The sequence below is a fragment of the Atractosteus spatula genome, chromosome 18 (assembly GCF_055471065.1).
Source record: "Atractosteus spatula isolate fAtrSpa1 chromosome 18, fAtrSpa1.hap1, whole genome shotgun sequence".
NCBI classification, from domain to species: Eukaryota; Metazoa; Chordata; class Actinopteri; order Semionotiformes; family Lepisosteidae; genus Atractosteus; species Atractosteus spatula.
Genome location: NC_142723.1, coordinates 2,568,778 through 2,588,528, shown reverse-complemented (window position 1 = coordinate 2,588,528; position 19,751 = coordinate 2,568,778). Strand labels below are relative to the sequence as shown.

Here is a 19,751-nt window from a genome sequence, read left to right as displayed (position 1 = left end):
AGGCTTAATTGTCACCATTGATGCCATGTGGCGCAGGAGAATAAGACAAGAGAACTTCCCGACATGAAGCCAAGAAATCTCCTTTTCTCCAGATACCAATCACAGCGACGTCACCAGCCTCTGAAAAGTGCCCTGTCCACAACCCTAATTTTAAGTCTTCATAGGAGGAGAATAAAAATCCCAGTGCTAATTAAGATTACGACTGCCAAAGTGCAGTTCATGTGCATAAAACCAAGACACTAGATAGGACCATGTCCCCATAAACATTAAGTGCAAAGTCTTTTTAAATAACATGAACAGCATTTTCCTGAAAAAGAGAATTCGCACTCTTTGAAAAAAGGAAAAGTTATGGGAAAATTTAAACTAGAAATAGTATAAGCAAGGAAGGAGTTTCTGTCTACAGTGTCTTGGGTTTTAAAGAATGGGTAGTTCAGGAATGACAAGCATTTATTGCCTAGAGTAATGACATTCATTTCTTCAGGATGAACAGAGTGATTCAGAGTACACACAATGCAAAGCCAGTTTGACAGAAGACACAATTCAAATACAATACAATTTACATCTTCTCTGTTTCCTAACAAATGCAGCACATTCCCCACTGTCTGCAGGACACAGACGAGAAGGGATGTTTTAAAGGGATACTCCTAACCTTCTTCCACTGCCTCTGATTATTCCTGGATCCCACTCCATTCCTGAAGCTCCTCTTTCTTGTCTATGGCACAGACAGGAGCTTCCGAAGCAGAAAGGCATTGTGGGGGCTGTAGGTCAGTTCATGCTCAGTGATGGAGAGCCACTTTGAGACTTGACTCCAGACAAACACCCTCATCTGCCCGGAAAGTGACATACAAACTAACAGGAACAGCCCCTGACGTGCTCAGTTAAGGGAGAGCAAGGTAACCAGTCCTCAAGTCCTGAAGATATCCCCAAAGCACAAGCTGTTCACATTACATTGGAACTCCAGAAGGAGTGACCCACAGTCCCAAAAGGTCAGTCAGTCATTATAGTACATCTAGCATACTTTATATATACTCTATAGAATATATAGTTCATCAGCAAAGGTATCTCAAAGTCCTCAGAACTGTTTGTCTTATGTATATATTTTATTTTTTTACATATCAAACATTATTCACATCGATTTGTTCAATATATACTCCTTGTATTTAGAATAAAATCATTGTTGTATTTTTTTATATATATTCTGTATATACCATGATGAAATAAAAAAAATGCGAATAAATAACAGGCACAGTAACATGATTCGCACGATGCTCTTGTTACGATAATCACTTCAGCCTCTCAGGAGGTCTGAAGGGGTCCTAGTAGTATCAGGCTTCAGCCTCTGCTGCTGGGCTGATTCTGCCTTCTGCCATTGTGAAGAGGGACTTTACGGGAGGATAAAATCTAGACAGGATCAGCTGAAACTGAGAGGTCAAGTTCAGGGTTTCAGGCAGCTCCTCCAAACACGCAAGTCGAAGGGAAACGTGCCGCATCAGAAACCATCAGTTACCTCCAGCATGGATAGCAGTTGTGACTTCTGTAGTGTGATACTGGTGCTAATGGCGGTGATTCTGATTAGGGCAAAACTGCGCAACAAGTCCAGATATACAGTATCAAGTCCTGTGGGAAAGGAAACTGGGAAGAAATATCAGCACAAAATAAATTACACACACACACATACGCATAGTGCACAAGTGCATTGGCTGCACTGTATATATATAAATGCTACATAAAACTAGAAGAGTTTTGAGGCACAAACTAATTTCTTCACGGAACTCGGGGGTCTGCCTGGCGCGTGGTTCCCAGGGCTACTAAAGAGAACACACACAGACGGACGATACTGCAGCCACAAGGACAAACTCACAGAGATCACTGGCACGGTGATCTAGACACACAGACACACAGACGCACCCACATTCAGGACTGCCACAGAGAGACTTCCCAGTCCAGCCTGGCTCCCACTGGATTCCCTGGGACAGGCTGGATTCAATGGTCCCCGCAGGTGCACCTCCTTTCCTCCGTACCTTCCCTCTTTTTTGGGGGGGGAGGGGGTTTGTATCACCGACTGCTAGCTTCATCAGAAGGAGATGCACTTCTCATGCAGTGCAGTGGCGCACAAAGCTGTGGCTGACTCTCCAGACTGAAGAATCTGAACACCCGAGGAAGAGACCGCTCAGAAGAGGGGGGATTTCTTTTTTAGACAAGACTGGAAAGCACTGCTGAGTATGACCTGGTGTGCAGTTCGTGGTACTTTGTTGCCTGACATTCAGTGGGGCTCCCCTGTTCAAGACCAGCACCCAAGTGCTACCAGCCAGGTGTGTGTGGGGGGGGGAATTCAGATTTTGATGGTTCAAAAAAACAGAACCTGGAGATTCGCTAATAATGGCACTTGTTTAGGTGAAACCTACAGTCCAGAGATTGCTGGCTGAAGACTGGACTCTTTAGCCAACCATGCATTGCACAGAAATGGCAGAATGCCATTGCGATTGAGTGGCCTCATGCTGGACAGAATAGGGTCAGCTTGTTGTGTGAAAGCAAGACCAGCAGACTAGATGCTTTCTGAAGGATGCATCGCAGCAGGGCAGTAAAACTGACCGATGAGGGGCAAGCAAAAAATGATGTCATCAGGAAAAAAAATCCCCTCTGCCTATGGGTCACTTCTAGAGCTACAAAGAACCTCCAGAACTGCAGTGGAACAAAACAGAGGGTGTATTGCTCACTTTACCTTGGGACAAATATGGACAGCAGCTAAGAGACTCAGCTCTCTGAGCTCCTGGTCTCCCAACAACACTGTGCATGATGAGTGAGCAGGAGCACTGCCCCTCCTGGGACTCCAACACAGCTGCTCTCTGCTCTCTAGCATCTGCGGCTTTGGAGCCCCAGAGCGCTGCTCCCCAGACAGGAGGGAATTCCACTACGCTAAAAGGCCAGGCCTCCTGCTGCTGCAGAACTCAAAGCTGTCCAGGGTCTGGGTGCATGAGATTTTACAAGAGCTGGGACAGCAGGCGCTTCAGGTTTTAGAAAAGAAACATGAATTGTGGACCTCAGTCAGAAGAATCTGCACAGCGTTGTTAAGATGTCTCAAAGAGAAGGGAAGGAACCCGGCTTGAGTGAGAAAGTAAGTAAGGAGACACACGAGTGGAGGCCTTTCAAGCCCAGCTGATGATCTCCTCCAGCCTCCTCCCACATGAGTCGTAATAATCCAGTGGTTGGCCGCTGAGAAGAGCCGACGCTGCAGACCATGGGGATTGAGACCAACACTTGGGAGACAAGGCCCCCCCCCACTCCCCCTGCTCCCAGGCCACGCTCCATCTCTCACTTCCAGAAGGCCACCCCGGCAGCCCCCCCCCCCACCCCCCTGGCCCCTCATGCCTCCCTGGGGGGGGCCAGCAGCAGTCACGTGACCTCGAGGGAGGCGGGCGAGACGCGGTCACACTCGGCGCGGGAGCGCAGGCTGTGCCACTGCTCCACGGGTGTGCGCTGGGAGCTCAGGAGCCGGCGCCAGTGGCTGCTCTCGGGGGGCCCCGTGGAGAAGCGGCCGATCACGATGCGCCCCACGAAGTCGTTGCTGCTCTTCATGTTGTGCCCGTACACTGGAGAGGAAGAAGAGCGGGCGATCAGCGCACGGCACAGGCAGGCGACCCATTAATCTGACAAGTGCCAGGCAGGATGGCGGTGGGACTTGTGTGTTCAAAAACCCTTTCAGTCTTCTTCTAATGCAACACTGCGCTGACTGAAACTCTACTTATCAGATTCACTAATAACCAAACCTTTTAAAACCCTGAAAAGTTGCAATACCACTACCACCACTGCTACTGCTACTGCTGCTACTAATAACAATGTTTACGCCTGCAATAAAACCTGCAGGTCCAGGTAATTCTAAATATCATACACAAAATAAGCAGAAACAGAACATTCTAATTGCAGAGGAAGGTAAATATGTGAATTGGGGGTATCGGTGTTAAAACAGGTTTGCTACCTACCTTAATGTCTGAACAAAAAGTTAATAATGTTGTTTAAGACATAAGATGTACCTAAAAACTAAGGGCTGAAAATAAGTTAGAAACACAGCCCCAACTCATGAAAATGTCTTAATTAAAAGTGATGACGTCTGAAATCAAACATTCACAGTATATCTAACCAGAACCCCACAGTGATATTGGTGTGGCAACAGTTTAGCTTTGATTAACAGCTTATAATATTGCAAAGGAAACTATCCTGGTGACATCATCAGCTATAAGAAATACTCTACCCTTATCTCTTTGTCATGTGGTGATTTCAGGGATGTCTTCCTCTCTAAGTCTCTATACTTGTCTCTCTTTCAATTTCTTTTTCTAATGGAGAAAAGACAGAGTAGGAGATGTGTTTTTACTAATATCAGAATGGATAAGAATGGATAAATAAGATCAATAGCTTTGTGCATGCTAGCCAAACATCCCATTCTGTTACTGACAGTGGAATTCCCAGGAGCATTGAACTCTGGGATACATGACCCAACACAGAGGATGAGAATCACCTGAACTAAGCTTGCTGTACAACGCATCCTCTGAGACCATGTTTGCAAGAAGCAGAGAAAGACACTCACTTAAACAAAGAGACTCATGAAAGGAGTCCCTTCTCTTACATGGAATACAATTGTTACACAAGCCTAGGGTGCAAGCTCAATTTTAACTCTTCTGTAGACATTTGCTGTACTATGAAACTACACACTTGTGTGAGAGCAGCACTACGTGTTTAATAAACAGTCAGCCAAAGATGTGATTAAAGAGAAAAGTCATCAATCATTTTACTGTGTCAAGATTAGAACTCCACTGCTAATAAGAGTGCTCCGAATGATTTATTACAGTTCACTCTATGGATCCTTTTTCAAATTTATTTTCACTGAATGTACAGAACATTTATTGGAGATACACTACTGCATGCAGCATACACTTCCTTTAGTAGTGGCAAAATATAGAGCAACAAAATTCTTTTGGGGGTGTTTTTGTACAAAGTCTTTACCTGTACCAGCACATTTGGCATCTTCAGTAGGAGCCCAGTAACATAGGGTAGGAATGATTGATTTTGAAGGATTGTTCAGCAACAGCTCAAAGGAGCAGTATCTTTCTTGCTTGTGCAGTTGGGGTGGAAGGGCTCTTTTCTGATCTGCTGGAAGGAAATAGAGGAACAGCTGCCACCTGCCCTTCGCTGACGTAGCAAACTTCCATGCTCCTCTCAAGGCTGGCTTATCGATCATTAATGTGGCATGAGTCAGATATAGATGTAAAAATGGAAGCAACCCCCTAGACAGGTCATGTTAAGGAATGTAATTCACAGGGGAGTGAGGATTGCTCAGCATGTGTAAAGTGAAGGTGGTTTTATCATGTGCTTGACAAGGCAGATGGGCTTAAGGCATTAATTACGGGGCATCCAAATAAGAGTGAAAAAATAAAGGCAAAGAAAGGAATCATGAACACAACCAATATTGGTTGTTGCCGTACTTCATGAACCTCGATCAGACACGTGTTAGACAGGTGCCCTGTCATAGCGTTAAGGGTGTTGAGGCATGAAGAAAGCTCCCAAGCAGATCAATTCTACTCCCACTGCACCCTCCCCCCCATTCTTAAATGACATTCCTGAACATTTCTGTACCAAAAGATCTGCTTTCAGATAAGGTCCTTTTAATCCTCTGACAGTTGACTTCATTCTCGAGCGGTACATTACAAACTAATATGAAGACTGTGGCTCGGGATCTGCAACTGTGGCTGGAAGGTTGCCGGTTCAAACCCTGCGACCGTCAGAGGAATCCTACTCTGTTGGGCCCCTGAGCAAGGCCCTTAACCCCAGCTGCTCCAGGGGCGCCGTATAAATGGCTGACCTGTGCTCTGACCCCAGGCTTCTCTCCCTGTCTGTGTGTCTCACGGAGAGCAAGCTGGGGTATGCGAAAAGACAAATTCCTAATACAAGAAACTGTATATGGCCAATAAAGTGATCTTATAACCTTGCAGGTGAGAAGCCTCATCACCCTCTGCGAGAGGCAGAGGAGCACAGAGACTGGCAGAATGGATCTGATAGAGAGGGTGAGGGAGAAAAACTCAGAGGAGGGAGAAAGAGAGGAGCAGATAGAGAGGCATGAAGCAGGGAAGAGCTGCCAAACAGATTTGGATTGCAGGGCTCTGCTGTGTGGCAGAAGGCAGTGCACACAGCGCATGGAGTGTCAGCTGCACTTTAGCTCCCAGATGTTAAAGATCCCTGTCAAGGCTTGAAGAAGCCATCCAGAAGACAAGCTGCGTGCTGTCTCCTCCCTGAGAAGAGACTGCTTGAACCCACCGGCAATGAGAGACTGAGGCTGGCGGGGGGGGGGGACGATCATTATGTGACATGCAACTGCCTCTGTCTTTATACCCCCACAGGCACTCCCAAGTCATGGCTTTGTTGCGCAAAAATACAACCAGCATCACCAGTTCATCCTGTTCCACAGTGGGATCTGGGCTCTTCCAGTCCCGTGATGTTTTTTATCTACGCTGTTTCTTGTATCTTACACGTCAAGGTCTTTTTCTGGATGAGTTACAGATAGGTGTGCCTACAGCCTGTAGCGGTCCTGCCTTCATCGTAGGGTTCACAAGCCTTTTTAAAAAAGCGCCAGGGAAGACGATAAGGAGGATCAATGACCGCAGTAATCAGTGAAATTGTGTGTTTAAAAATCAGACGCTCCCAGAGCACAGGTTGAGCACTAACGATCACAGGCATCCGGGTCACACCTGTACTTGGTCCATCCTTAGCAGTCAAGTGCTCTACCTGGTAAGTCACAGCATCTCACATAATGAGCCCTGCAGGCAGGTGAGTGTGCACCTCCTTCTTCCTGTGTGGCAGCACAGGGGACAGAGCAAGTTGAATCACGTACATATAACTGCACTTATATAACTGAAACTAATTGACAAGTCCAAATTCAATAAATGACCAGAAGTACTACTGCACGGCTTGAGAAACAGAGTTAGGGCTGTCAGTTATCCCTTTTGAGTATACAACAGAGGCAGCATAAGTCAAAAAGAAGTCAGCCAAAGTGTTAAAGATGTGCAGAGCTGAGTTCATCCACAGTGCACTGAAACAGGGGTCCTGATCCACGATCCTCCGGACAGCTGAGCCCTTGAGATTGCTGGGGCTTTTGAAATGTTAAACTGCAGGTTTGTATTTTGGCATACTGTAGGACACGATAAGTACAGCAATGTATTGGTGGAACTGCACTATATTAGTGGCAATTTACTTCACCGGAAGCAATGTGGTCTGGTGTTTATTTCTTTAAAAATAAATGTACAAACAGAGTGCATAAAGCATCCCTCAATCAAGCGTAGCTTTCAACAAAAAATAAATAAATTTCAATAGCAAAATCCAGGATGCGTCCTGAAGCCCATGAAGATCTGATATGAAAAAACCTGGTGTTTATCCACATGCACAGTTACTCAAGGGGAAAGCTTTGTGCCATCTGTTTAGTCCTACTCTCAGGCCTCTGCTTACAATGGCACTGTGGTGAAACAGAAGCAGGCGCTGCACAGTGCTGTGAAGCCCACTGGAAAAGCTCAGTGCACGGAGTCTGTGTGGCATTAATATGCTTGCCCTCCTCATTTCTGAAGTGCTCTCGGCCGCCTTAATTATTATGAATGATGGCCACTGACGATACAGGCAGAGAAGGTAAGATAGAATCGTTTAAGCACAAACACAGTAAGGCAGAAACCAGAGGAGTGAAATGAGGGAAACACACAAAAGCTGACCTTTACCTGATCATGTGCTGAACTATGACAATGTCAGAGAGAAGAGGAAAGGGAACATAAAAGAAGTAACATCATTGTATTTCCACTAAGGGAATTATGTCCTCTCTGGTATCACTTTGTGCAGTCTTTGACATTTCTTTTTCCATGGCATTTACACATCATGGTAGAGCACAGGGGCACCCTGCCGACTGCAGTCATATCTAAGCAGGTCCGGCATTTAATAACTCAAAAATTTGTAATGTATCTAAGCCCACTGAAAGAAAGACAGTATGCGTTTTCATGACAACTGCCTTCTGAGGTCTACAGTAGATTTCTGTTTGTGAGATCTTGTCACACAGTGGTCTTTTACTTGACGCGCATGTCAATTCAGCCTTCTGTGAACGCCTGGGTCAATATCGTTATTATTGCACCAGCCTGTGGTGTTGCGCACATCGCCGTCAGCTCAGAAACAGGCGGCTGCTGATCATTTTAACGAGCGCAGTCGTATTTCCTGACCACTCGAACCAGTGCTGCGCTGTGCTAGGCTGGCTGTCAGTCCTGTCAGCAGCTGAAATGGTTCAACGTCCATAAACGAAATGTTGAATTAAGTCCCCACCTGCAAACACAGCTTGAGCTGTAGTCCAGTCCGGTGGTGAGTGGCGGCATTATTAATCAAGCTAATGAGAGCTCCTGCGGCTGGCCAGGTAGTGCAGGCAATTACTGTAATGGCACAGGACACCAGTAAGAGGTGCACCGCGTGCCCCATCTAAAACCGTGACCGAGCTGCAGTGAGCTCTTCCAGGCTGTCACGCAATGTCCAGCTTCTCCTAGAAATGCAAGATCACTCAACAAAAAGCAGGGGAGATTGTAGAACCGCTCAGCGACTGTACTAACTTGAATCAGATGTCCCAAGGAAGCTACTTTTTGCTCACTCTGATCGGCACTTTTTTATTCCAATTTGAACGGCACTGGTCTGTTTTCCATGCGTGGTTTTTGAGCTCTCACGTGGCACGTTGGCCAAATAAATGGATGGTAACCCCCTGTGGATGACCTATTGAAGTTCGAGTATTCTAGTGTAGCACTCTTACACCAATGGCAGACTCACTCCTAGCCTGCTCAGCTGATCTATCACACCAGCTGGCCACAGGTCTTCATGTTATCGTGCGATGCAGCTTTGACATATTCAGAATGTACTGTATGTGAACAATTATTTACCCATAATTGCTTCATTATTAATTAATTTTTCCTCTTGGCTTAAGATCACTCCAGTAACTAAATATTAGTTCAAGCACTAACTTTTAGTGGAATGGCGTGATTGACCTAAGGTGAGACCTCGTGTCAATCTCTCTGGTTCTTCAGTGTCAAAGTCCTTCAGGCTTTAACGGGCTCTGCAGATCTCTGCCTGCTGCAGACTGGAAACCTGGCCTGGGTTGGCTCAGCTGAATGAGTGTCTAGCTTAATGTACCTGAGGTCCTAGGAGGAATAGCAACCTGAAGGCCCAGGTCAGGGTGGCTCACAGATCCTTCAGTTAGACAGGTAGCCGTACCTGTGAAGACCAGGCTGACGTCCTGCAGCTCCTCCTGAGTGACGCGGAAGCTGAAGGATTCGTTGTAGAAGGGGTCGATTGTGCCCCTCATGCAAGACGTCTTCTTGGTCTTCACCAGCTTCAGTCCCATCACAAGCTGGACCTTTACAAAGGGGTCTGTGGTGGAGTGTGTAGTAGTCAAAGAGGAATACAGAAGAGTTTTAGTTCAGTGTACTCAGTGAGCTGAGTGTCTCAGTGCAGTACTGTGCTCAGTGTGCTGTGAGTCTCAGTGTAGTGCTGTGCTCAGTGTGCTGAGAGTCTCAGTGTAGTGCTGTGCTCAGTGTGCTGTGAGTCTCAGTGTAGTGCTGTGCTCAGCGTGGTGAGAGTCTCAGTGTAGTGCTGTAATCAGTGTGCTGTGAGTCTCAGTGTAGTGCTGTGCTCAGTGTGCTGAGAGTCTCAGTGTAGTGTTGTGCTCAGTGTGTGGGGGTCTCAGTGTAGTGCTGTGCTCAGCGTGCTGAGAGTCTTAGTGCTATGCTGTGCTGTATTTGTAATGCTCAGTACTGTATTAGTTACCTGAGCCCTGGCTCATGTCTGTTTGCAGCAGCTGTTTGGCCCGGATGATTTCCACATTGAGTCTTCCTGCACTGGGCAGGTGGTTCAGAGACAGCAGAAGCTCACCCAGCTCTACCTCATTCTGGAGAACAGTGGAGAAAGCCAGTTATTCTTCTCATCATGGAGCCAGCATAGCTGGAGAAGTCATTTCCAAATAATAATGACAAGGAGAAATTGCTACAGCCAAGAAAGGCTGCTCGCTCAGAGCACACAATTGGCCCCTTGTCTCCATGGATTCTACCACGGGCCCAGATTCTCTCCGCAAGAGACACAGAACAAAACTCAGAAGATCCGAAAACAGGACAAGGACAGGATTTTCAAAAACATGTTTTCTCAGTTTCTGAGAACTGCTTTTGTCATACCTGTAAATTTGGGGATATATACAAAAAAACAAAAAAAAGAGTGATGTTAGTTACGGGTTTCATGTGTCACTGCAGTGGTCTATGGAATTGGTCTACTGAAAACTTCACATGTCAACACATTATTTATTACCTGCATTTTTGTGCTTTATTATACAAAATAATGACGTCCTCATAAGGGAAAACATCGCTAACAACATCGGAATGATTTGTTCAGATGACCACAGCAGGGCGTTAATGTTTTCACGACACATGAAGACAGAAGCATGACTCCTTTTAGTTATTTTTACAGCCCACAAATTACAACAGGGATGTGTAGCCCTCTGCATGAATAATTTCCTCCCAAGCCCTGGGCGAAACCAGCTCAGAGGTTCCTCTGTGCGTAGCATCCTACTCTTTCCACCGTGCTACTTTCACAGAACAAAATTACTCACTGCATGTACTGTTTCCACTCTGAGTGATGTCATGTGCAATGAGGGCCCAATGCCTTGGCAATACTTGTCCCTGGTAGCAGTCCAGCCGTGTGGAGCAACAGCCACAGAGCACACAGATCCCTACAGAGCCAGCATCCACCTCCCAGCAAACCACCTGACCCTAAGCTGCTCGATCTCCCTTCTACTCAGCCGGAAAGTTCCCTTAAGCCTAATGCTGGTCTGCAGACCCACAGGACTGGCCGTATGCAACCTGGCACGACAGGGTCTGCACCTAACCGTGTCAGGCCAGGCCAGAATCCACGTCCATACCTGCGCGCTTGGCACCAGAGCCTTCCACCAGTGCCCGCCCTTGACCAGGTCGACCTCGCTGAGGGGCACGGCCACCTTGCCGATGACGCAGTGGCGGGAGAACTTGTCGAAGTCGACGACGGAGAGCAGCAGGGTGCGGCGCTGGGCCTCGAGGAAGGGCAGGTCGAAGGTGAAGCGCTCCTCGAAGACGGGGTTCTGCGTCTTGCGCTTGACGCCCGTCTGCCGCGAGTTCTTCTGGTCGGGCAGCAGGCTCATCTTGACGTAGGGGTTGGAGTGGGCCATGTCCTGCCGCGCGCCGTCGCAGGCCAGGGGCGGGGGCAGGTCGCGGGCCTCGATCACCCGCACGCTCAGGTGGTTGTGCAGCAGGTCGTACTGCGTGCTGAAGTGCAGCATGCCCAGCTGGTAGCGGGACAGGATCTCGTCGTCGGTCAGCGAGTCCATGTCGTCGCTGCTGGAGTCCACCGAGTACAGCCGCGGCTCAAACTTGCGGAAGTAATCTTCGGCCGCCACGTAGGGCTTCCTCAGCACGGAGGGCTGGACTGCCTCTTTTTTGGAGCCGATGGCCCAGAACTCAATGGGCTTGATGTCCACCAGTGGGGAGCTGGGTCTGCGGACCTCCAGACCTGCGTGCAACACAGACAGACCATCACTCTCCAGGGACGTGGGCATCAGCGTTGTGCATAGGGGTTTGGACATTTAAAATGAATGGACCAAAAAAAGATCAGGGGCAATAAAGCTGGAAGGAGCAATTTATTCCAGTGCATGTCTTCAAGACAACCTGCCCCGTAAGTAAATTATCAGGTGTGCAAAGATTTAAAGAGCTGGATGTACAGTAGCAGGACCCTGTGCTGGTTGTAGCCCAGCCTGCTGGTTTCACCCTCAGCGGAGGGGGGAGGCGGGGCGGGACACTCACTGGACAGCCGGTGGGCCAGGCTGTAGGTGGAGCGCGAGGTGTCCGAGCTGGAGCGGCGCCGGTCTGGCGAGCTGTCCTGGGGCGTGGCTGGGGGGTCGCTGGCCGTCACGTCAGAGTCCCCCTCCTTGTCTCCGCTGGAGTCGCTGACCCTACAGGAAGCCAAGATGGGTCAGATACAGGTCCTCCCCTGCCCGATTCAGCGCCTCGCGCGTCTCTCTCCCGGCGTGTGAGACGAGCAGGCTCTCCGCACCGCCACCGGCCTCTGCGCTGCTGCTGTCGATAGCGGAATCAATACATCAGAGGCCTTATCCAATCACGACGCTCTAATCACATCAAACACGCAGCGGCATTTACAGCAAGAGAAAGCTTTAAACGAAATTGGATTTTTATATTTCCATCTGGGGAAATATTCAGAGTAAGAGCAGCATTAAGAGACCGGCTTTAGGCTGAGATTTTCCAAGTTCACAACAGTCAGAACATTTTCACAGAGGGGCTGTGGATGCTTAACTGACTATCCCACCAGAAATCTTATTAGTTGTACACATCTGGGGTAGGTTTTGCTGGAGCTCTGATATATTTGTTTCACTTTTAGATATAAAAGACCAGAATCTATGGACAGTCACTTTAAATACACATCGGTCCAATGGATTTTTTCCATTGGCTTCAGTCAAAGTGGATTTTTGAACAGGATTTCTTGAAGGAGGCCTACTTTGCTTTGCACCCCTGGGGACTGTCGAGGACCTCTTGAGTCCATGGCTACAGCTCTCGGGGAGAGGAGATTGTCGCCATGGCAACCGGGCAATCTAAAACACATGGCTTTCGGAGGCTCGAGGAGCTGCGCGGCTTCGCGTGCTCCTGGGTCTGAAGAGCGGCGAGAGCTGGGAAGCAGTGCCAAGGTGCTGGAGTGCAGGCGAACTCGACCCTGCCAATACTGCAAAACACATCTGGGACCCAATGAAAAGGAAGATTTACATCACTGGAGAGCAGGATGCAATTCAATAAATTGATGCAGGGCTCATATAGGACCGAACTCATTTGCAGCAGGACGCTTTAGCTTTTAGATGGGAGTGACTAACGGGCAAGGAAGTCAGTGGATTAATTTTGAGTACCTCTATGCATGCAGGCTGGCAGAATTCTTGGGAAGATGGGCAAGCATGGTGCAGCGGAGGGGTGAAGCTGTTACACAGAAAGACACATTTTTTAAACCCAGACCCCTGTCTCCAGCAACAGCACATGGAGTGGAATCCCCTCCATGTTTGAATGATGGATTCAGAAATGGGTTCAGTCTCCTGAAAGATACGACAGGAACAGCAGGAGGGAGGATTCTGGGAGGCCAGTGTGGCCAAGAGGGGCCAAGTACTTACAAAGTTCCTAAAACAGCAACCCAGTTAGTTCTATCTAAGTTGTCTGAAAATGGTACAACACCACAGAACTCCTTCTAAATGCATTCATTGCAGCAGGTGGATCTTTGGCCTTCCTCAGTATTAAACTAACCTCTACTCTCCTGCTCTACGCCTAGATGAAAAACTCTGACTGTGTGGGAACTCTCTGGAGACAGGGACAAATGCCGTCTTCTGGAATGGGGAATGAGGATGACTGCGCCTCGAGAAAATCGTAATAAAAAATAGACACACAAATAAAATGTCTTCAAATCAAACTTGCCCACATTGTTTTCATGCATAGTCCTGTTGGTGGACCGGTATGTCTTGCCGAGCAGACTGGCTTTTGGGATGTTTCACAATAAAAAGAACTACACAAATGAAGGAAATCATGATCATTTTACTATTATTTTACTGCACAGGCTGGCCATGTGAAGAGAGTATCAAAACATGAGCACTGATAACTATCTAAATCACAGCTACAGGACATTGCATATTAACATGAAGGTAAAGAATCTGAAAGAAAGATTTAATCTGCAGTATGTATATGTTTTCTATCTCTTGGAAAACAACAGGTCATTCTGACTAAGTATTAGAGATAACGTAAAAGTAATTTACAGATGAAATTATGTGTCTGTTCTCTACATGGTATTAAAAGGACTTGTCATCGTCTGGAACTCTTGTCCGACTGCCTTGGAATGCCTACTGCTTCTGCTGGAGTTCTATTTTAATAATCCCCCCCCCCCCCCCAGACCTGGCAATCCACATTTCTAAATCATACAGAGCAGTGTGCTGGCAGCCTGTCACATCTTACTGAAGGCTGAAGTCATAATTGGAACACAGTAAAGCCACAAGGTGACAGTATTTAAAATTCATTTCGCAGGAATTTACTACAGGACAGATAATGAGCCACAGACACTCCACCACCCCCACCACACATACACTTCCTTGTCATTTTGAGCTCAAGGCAGCAGCAGCAGCAGCTCTGCCATTTAAAAAGACTCTCATTAGGAGTCTCAGCTTTTGCTTACACTCTGATCACCATGTCTCTTCTTAAAGCAGGGCCTCACGATCCCCTTTTCTCCTGTCACTCAGATGGCACTGCTGATGACCAGCAGGAGGATGGGCTAACCTGGGTTAGAGCAGAACCCAGGTTCCGTTCTAACAGCTATTCATTCACTACCACTGCATATCAGCTGGGTCCGTTTCAGGTATTTCAAGCAGCCAGCTATTATATGGGTCGACACTGGGTCCTGGGAGTCAATTTCAGGTTCATTCCCTTTACTGGGAGCAGGTCTGCTCGACCTGCACCATTTGGAATGGTTAATATACAAAAAGGAGTTGCATTGCTGTTCCATGACATTAGTGCAAGTTGTACAACAGCCCTTGCAGCTTTAAAAACCTGAAAATGATCACCCTGCCACACAATGGGGGGCTTTCTGTACACGTCTCCTTTTAGCATCATCAATGAGTGCAGTGCTCCACACATTATCAAGGCTATAAAAATGGTAACACACACAAAATAAAGAACTGCACTACTTGTGAAAAGGCCTACTTGCTACAAACAGTGTTAATTTATAAACTAGCAAACCTCTGCCTTTACAAGCCTTGGTTTCCTTTAGCATGGATTTCAAAGCATGAGGCAATGGAGGTTGCTGATTTTAAGGGAAAGGAAGACAGCATGGCCGGCGAGGAGAATGAAGGAGATCGGTCTCTGGGTTGATCAGTGGATGGTTGGAGTGCTGGGTTTCTCTGCCCTACGGGAGCTGGCCTGGGCGCACGCAGTGCACAGCTCTGTGGTGGAGTGGAGGAGAGGGGAAGAGGAGCAGGGCTCCAGGGGGATTATTGTATACAGTATTGGGGGACAGTATACTCACAGCCACGATGGGGTCTGTGCGGGGAAGGGTCCCAGAATCTCCACCTCCTCATCGCTGGGCTGGCAGCAGCTACACTCCCAGCATGACTGCAAGCAGGCCCAGCATGTCCAGCGGCACAGGAAGAAATTGGACAGCCTTGACAGGAGGCCCTGGGCACGTGAGACGAAGAGGAGAAACAGCTAACACAGGAAACTCGGAACCTACTCCTGTCCTTCCATAAAGCCTCCTTATAATCCCAATTTCTGAACTGGCTTCATCACTCTGCTCTCCTCCCCACTGAGAGCTGGTGTGTGGGGAGTGTACTGGTGCACTCTGGCTGCTGTCACATCATCTTGCTGGGGCTGCACACTGGTGGTGCTGGAGGGGATCCCCATTACCTGTAAAGCACTTCGAGTGGACTGTCCAGAAAACGTGTAAGGAATTCTTCTTATTAATTATAATAATTCCAAAACAATTTGCTTGTGAGAACACTTTTCATGACTGAAACTTGTTTCCACAACACATTTTCCTACATTCTACATTCAGAATTCCCTAAAAACTCATTCTAAATCTATTTCACCCTGGGACAGGATGTGAAGAATGCCGTAGCAAGAAAGTATTACAGAGGTTAGTTACAACAGAGGACTTTTCTGAACTATTCATTGGGCACCTTTGAAAATATCTACCACAACTGCGCAGTATCTGAGTTATTTAATAATGGGTGATGAAAGAAAATCCATATCGTACACAATTTCAGAGCCCAGATGAGATGCACAGTGGTTTCATTGAAAGGGAATACAAAAGAAAGCAGTGATTGCAAAGCGATTCTAAAAATCTCAAGTGGGTAAAAGCGAATATTGCTACTCAAAGCTTTAAAAAATACAAGCAAACCTATTTCATTATCTACGGAAGGCTCTAAAAAACATTTTACAACCTAGGTGCTACTTTTGAACTTTTGAAAAGCTACACCCTGATATGCACCTGTGGGTGATATCTGGTGTTCAGATACACAGCTGGTGATGTTTCTCACAAAGCAGGAGCATTGCTGAAGGATGTGAGGGCAGGCGATTATTGAGACCTACTGTATTGTACAATAGGGCTTGCATACTTAAGGCTTTGATTAACACTTGCAGTGTTTTATGTCCTGAGCCCATGGCAATATAATGACAACAGTCTCAAGGCTCCAGCATCAAGTAAAAGCTACATCTGGAACAGAAACATGCATGTTGAGAGACTCTTGAATATTTATGCAGATGCCTTTCTGCTTGGCTGCCTCATCCTTCACTTTTCGTCCGCCGATGATATCTTCTAAAGAGAATGAATCATCCTCTTTTCCGTAGACAGCCTGCTCCAAACAGACACTCACACCATCCTCCTGTCTCTTAAGGCTCTGTTGGAGCCAGGAACAAAGAGGTTGTTTTTCTCCTAGAATTGTCTGCTTTTATTCTTTTGTTTTACTTAGATGTGCAAAACATGTGCAAAACGATACACATTAACAGACGAGGCCAGGCCATTTGCAATTTCAAGGAGGCCGAGTAACAACCAATCGCAGTTTCACGTAAGCACGCATTTCAGATTTCTCTCATGAGAGCCTTTAAAATTAGTTTTTAAATTGGCATTTTAATATTTAATGACCCATCGATGTTTGCACAAGTTAGAGTTGGAAAAGAAATTAATTTTCATGTACTGTTTGCTGTGAGGAAATAAAATCTTTTTCTGCGGACTCCATTTTTCTGTCTGGCATTTTTTCCCTCCACCTTCACCTCGACCTATCTTCATCGGGCTATGGAAAAACAACCTAACAGCTAGCTGGAGCCGAGACGAGAATCTCTTCTTCCCCCATCACACTAAAACTAATGCCCCACTCCTTTTTGTCTGGATAATGAACGGTAAAGTGGTAATTAAGCACAGAACGAGAATTTGTTCCAGCAAACGCATTTGTGCAAACCAAGCAATTAAAAAATATGAATACATAACATTTAGCTTTAATATTATTTGGTGACACATTGTACCCACAGAAAAACACTTGTCAATACAAACAGAAAAACAATATTTATACTTTCGTCTTGTACGGTACTGAAAACCTATGTGGACGTGTCTTAATTGGTTTACAGTGGATTCCACCTCCAGAGCTCTCCAGACTTCGCAGGACACACAAAAGGAGGCACAACACAAAAACTAGCGAAGGCTTAAATTTTGATTGCACTAGTTAAGCAAAGAAACTGAGGCACCTTCATAAAAGCACTCGTCCCCGAGAGGTAACTTGCTCCTTTGTTAACTCGGCAACTGCCGGAGTTATTAAGTAATGTTGGAATAAACACACGCCCGGATCAGAGCCCTGAGGCCAGAGCTGGTTGGCGCTTGTTCGGCCTGTAGGAATTGGGTGCCCAGAGCAGATCTCAGCTGACACTAATGCATGCAGCACGTACAGTGAATATCTATGTATTCATGCACTGAGGCTGCACATACACATTAGGCATGTATTACAAGACCTTCTCACTGAATTGGTCCCATGAAGAATCTGTCCTGTGTCTGCTGATCTCCACTCACCTCGTTGATGGGCTCCAGCTGTCCTTTTTCACAGTGGCGGCGGAGCAGAGCCAAGGAGACACAACAGGAAAGACAGTTTAGCGAGAGGCAGGGAGCAGGGGTGGAGGGGCCGGTGCCGGACTGGATCAGAACCACAGGCTCAAACCAGTCTGGAGCCACCGGCAGCGAGGAACATGGGCGGAAACGTGCACGGGGGTCCGTCTCTCGCCCACGCCCCGCACCTCCCAGCACCCCTCCACACGACACGCAGAGCCTTGCCCACTGCTGTCGTGCCCATGCTGACCGGTCCTGCTGGCTGTGCCCACATGTGACACCGTACACCTCACCTTTCGGGCAGGAATACCAGTGAGAGCCGATACTGCAGCAGGATCCGTTTCCTTGCCAAGCAGTTTCTCTTTCAATTTCCTCCTGCTTTTCAAGCCTTGTCTTCTAGATCAGCGCCGATTGTCACATCAACCCTTCAGTCCAAATCATTATGATGTAAAGCATGATACTCAATTTACCATGAAACTCCTTTTGAAAGCACATTTAAATACAAACTGAAAGTCTTAAGGTGCTCTAAAATGTGATTTTCTTGGGCTTCTGTATAAAAAATAATACCTTTTATATTTAGGACAGGTGCCGCAGCAGTTCTACCTGCCGAGTGTATGTAAAGTTAAGTGGCTACAGTTCTCATATTAGCTCGCACTATAATGTATTTATTTAGGCTGTAACATTTTCACTATCCCTAGCAGATGAAGAGCTACATGTGGCAGTGTTTTATTTTCCTGTGTCCCTGTGTCTCCTGTCTCTCTCTCATCTCCCTCCCCATTCCCCCCCCCCCCCCCCACAAGTCTGGGCTCACAGCACACGGCCTCCACATCGCATCGCCCCGGCCCGATGTTGTCTTTACAATTAGCTGTAGCAGTAACCACGGTAACCACAGTAACACCAGCTGGAACGTTGACACCCCCCCCCCCCCTACTGCTCTATCAGGGCTGATAAAACAAGGGGTCAGAGTGACAGAAACAGGCTCCGTCAGAGATCGGCCAGGGCCGCCTGGTCGGGCAGCACAGCCGCTCACTGAGCCAGGCACGACACAACAGCCATAAAACAGCATCAGACAGGGCAGACAGCTCCTGTCCCCCTTTCTAACCAGCCAAGCAGACGGAGGAGATGGATTCACAGAAATGAAGAAGGGGTGAACATTTAAAAAGCACGCTGCCTTAAATTCACCACACAGACTGGGGCGCGCACACTCACGCACACACACACAAAACAACCTTGTACACAACGGAAAAATGGAGAGGCCCTGCAGTGCTTCTGTCAGCGGGAAACGGATGTTTTCCTGCACTTGGAAAACAACTCAAGCCCACAATGCTGCAACCTGTTGGATATTCCCCGAGTCACGGCGCCGCGCCGCAGATCTTCTTGGTGTTGCCTCTGCTGTACTGTATGATATTGATTACAGCTGTGCTGAGATGGGGGAGATAATGACCAGGATGGAGACGCTGACATGCATGCAGAAACGAACCTCGATCATAACAGAGCAATTAAAAATCACCCATCGCAAAGAGGCAGCAGCAAAACAAACAACAGCAAGCAGGCAGATCAATTCCTCAGCAAACACGACGGAGCTCCCTCTGCTTTTCACTCAGGAGCATCAGCACACTAACGACAACAGGCAGGACTGTAGCAGTGTCGCCCCTCCTGTGGGCTTGTTTTGCTACCAAACCGCATTTGGAATCAGACCTGCGAAAGGGGAAGCGGACTGGGAAGGGAGGAGAGTTTTTTTTCAAACCCTGCTGAAAAACAGCGCCTTTTGGGGGGCGAGAGCAGTACGGAAACAGACACGGCAGGTGAGGAAAGGCTGGGTTAAAGGGAAATAGCCCCAGCGCCAGCCAGATGGAGCCAGGTGACACTGAGGCGCCGGCGTGTGGTGGTCCAGACCTACCTGGATGTACGACATCGTCGCTTCAGTCGCTCCCCGTCACCCCAGAGCCTGTCCAGGACACCATGCTGCTCCTCTGCTCCCTACCTTGTCCTCAGAAAGAGAGGGAAAATAAAGCACCAACAACAGCAAGCGCCCGTCGCGACTCGTGAGAGTGATT

The 19,751-nt window shown here is 47.5% G+C and overlaps 1 protein-coding gene across 1 annotated transcript; it reads right to left on the bottom strand.

The window, feature by feature from the left end:
- Window positions 1–1,081: 1,081 nt before the first annotated feature.
- syt17 (synaptotagmin XVII) lies at window positions 1,082–19,751 on the bottom strand. The gene is made up of 8 exons (XM_088936639.1): window positions 19,595–19,751; window positions 17,662–17,679; window positions 15,133–15,281; window positions 11,877–12,025; window positions 10,964–11,586; window positions 9,823–9,943; window positions 9,271–9,426; window positions 1,082–3,590 (listed from the first exon to the last, which is right to left on the bottom strand). The coding sequence occupies exons 1-8, from the start codon at window positions 19,607–19,609 to the stop codon at window positions 3,394–3,396; spliced, it is 1,428 nt and encodes a 475-aa protein (XP_088792765.1). The 5' UTR covers window positions 19,610–19,751; the 3' UTR covers window positions 1,082–3,393.

Coding starts and splice junctions, on each gene's coding strand:
- syt17 (XM_088936639.1), bottom strand. Junction 12,026..15,132: donor GCACAGACCCCATCGTGGCT/GTGAGTATACTG, acceptor GGCTTCCTGTAG/GGTCAGCGACTCCAGCGGAG. Junction 3,591..9,270: donor CGTCAGCCTGGTCTTCACAG/GTACGGCTACCT, acceptor CTTCCTCTCCAG/TGTACGGGCACAACATGAAG.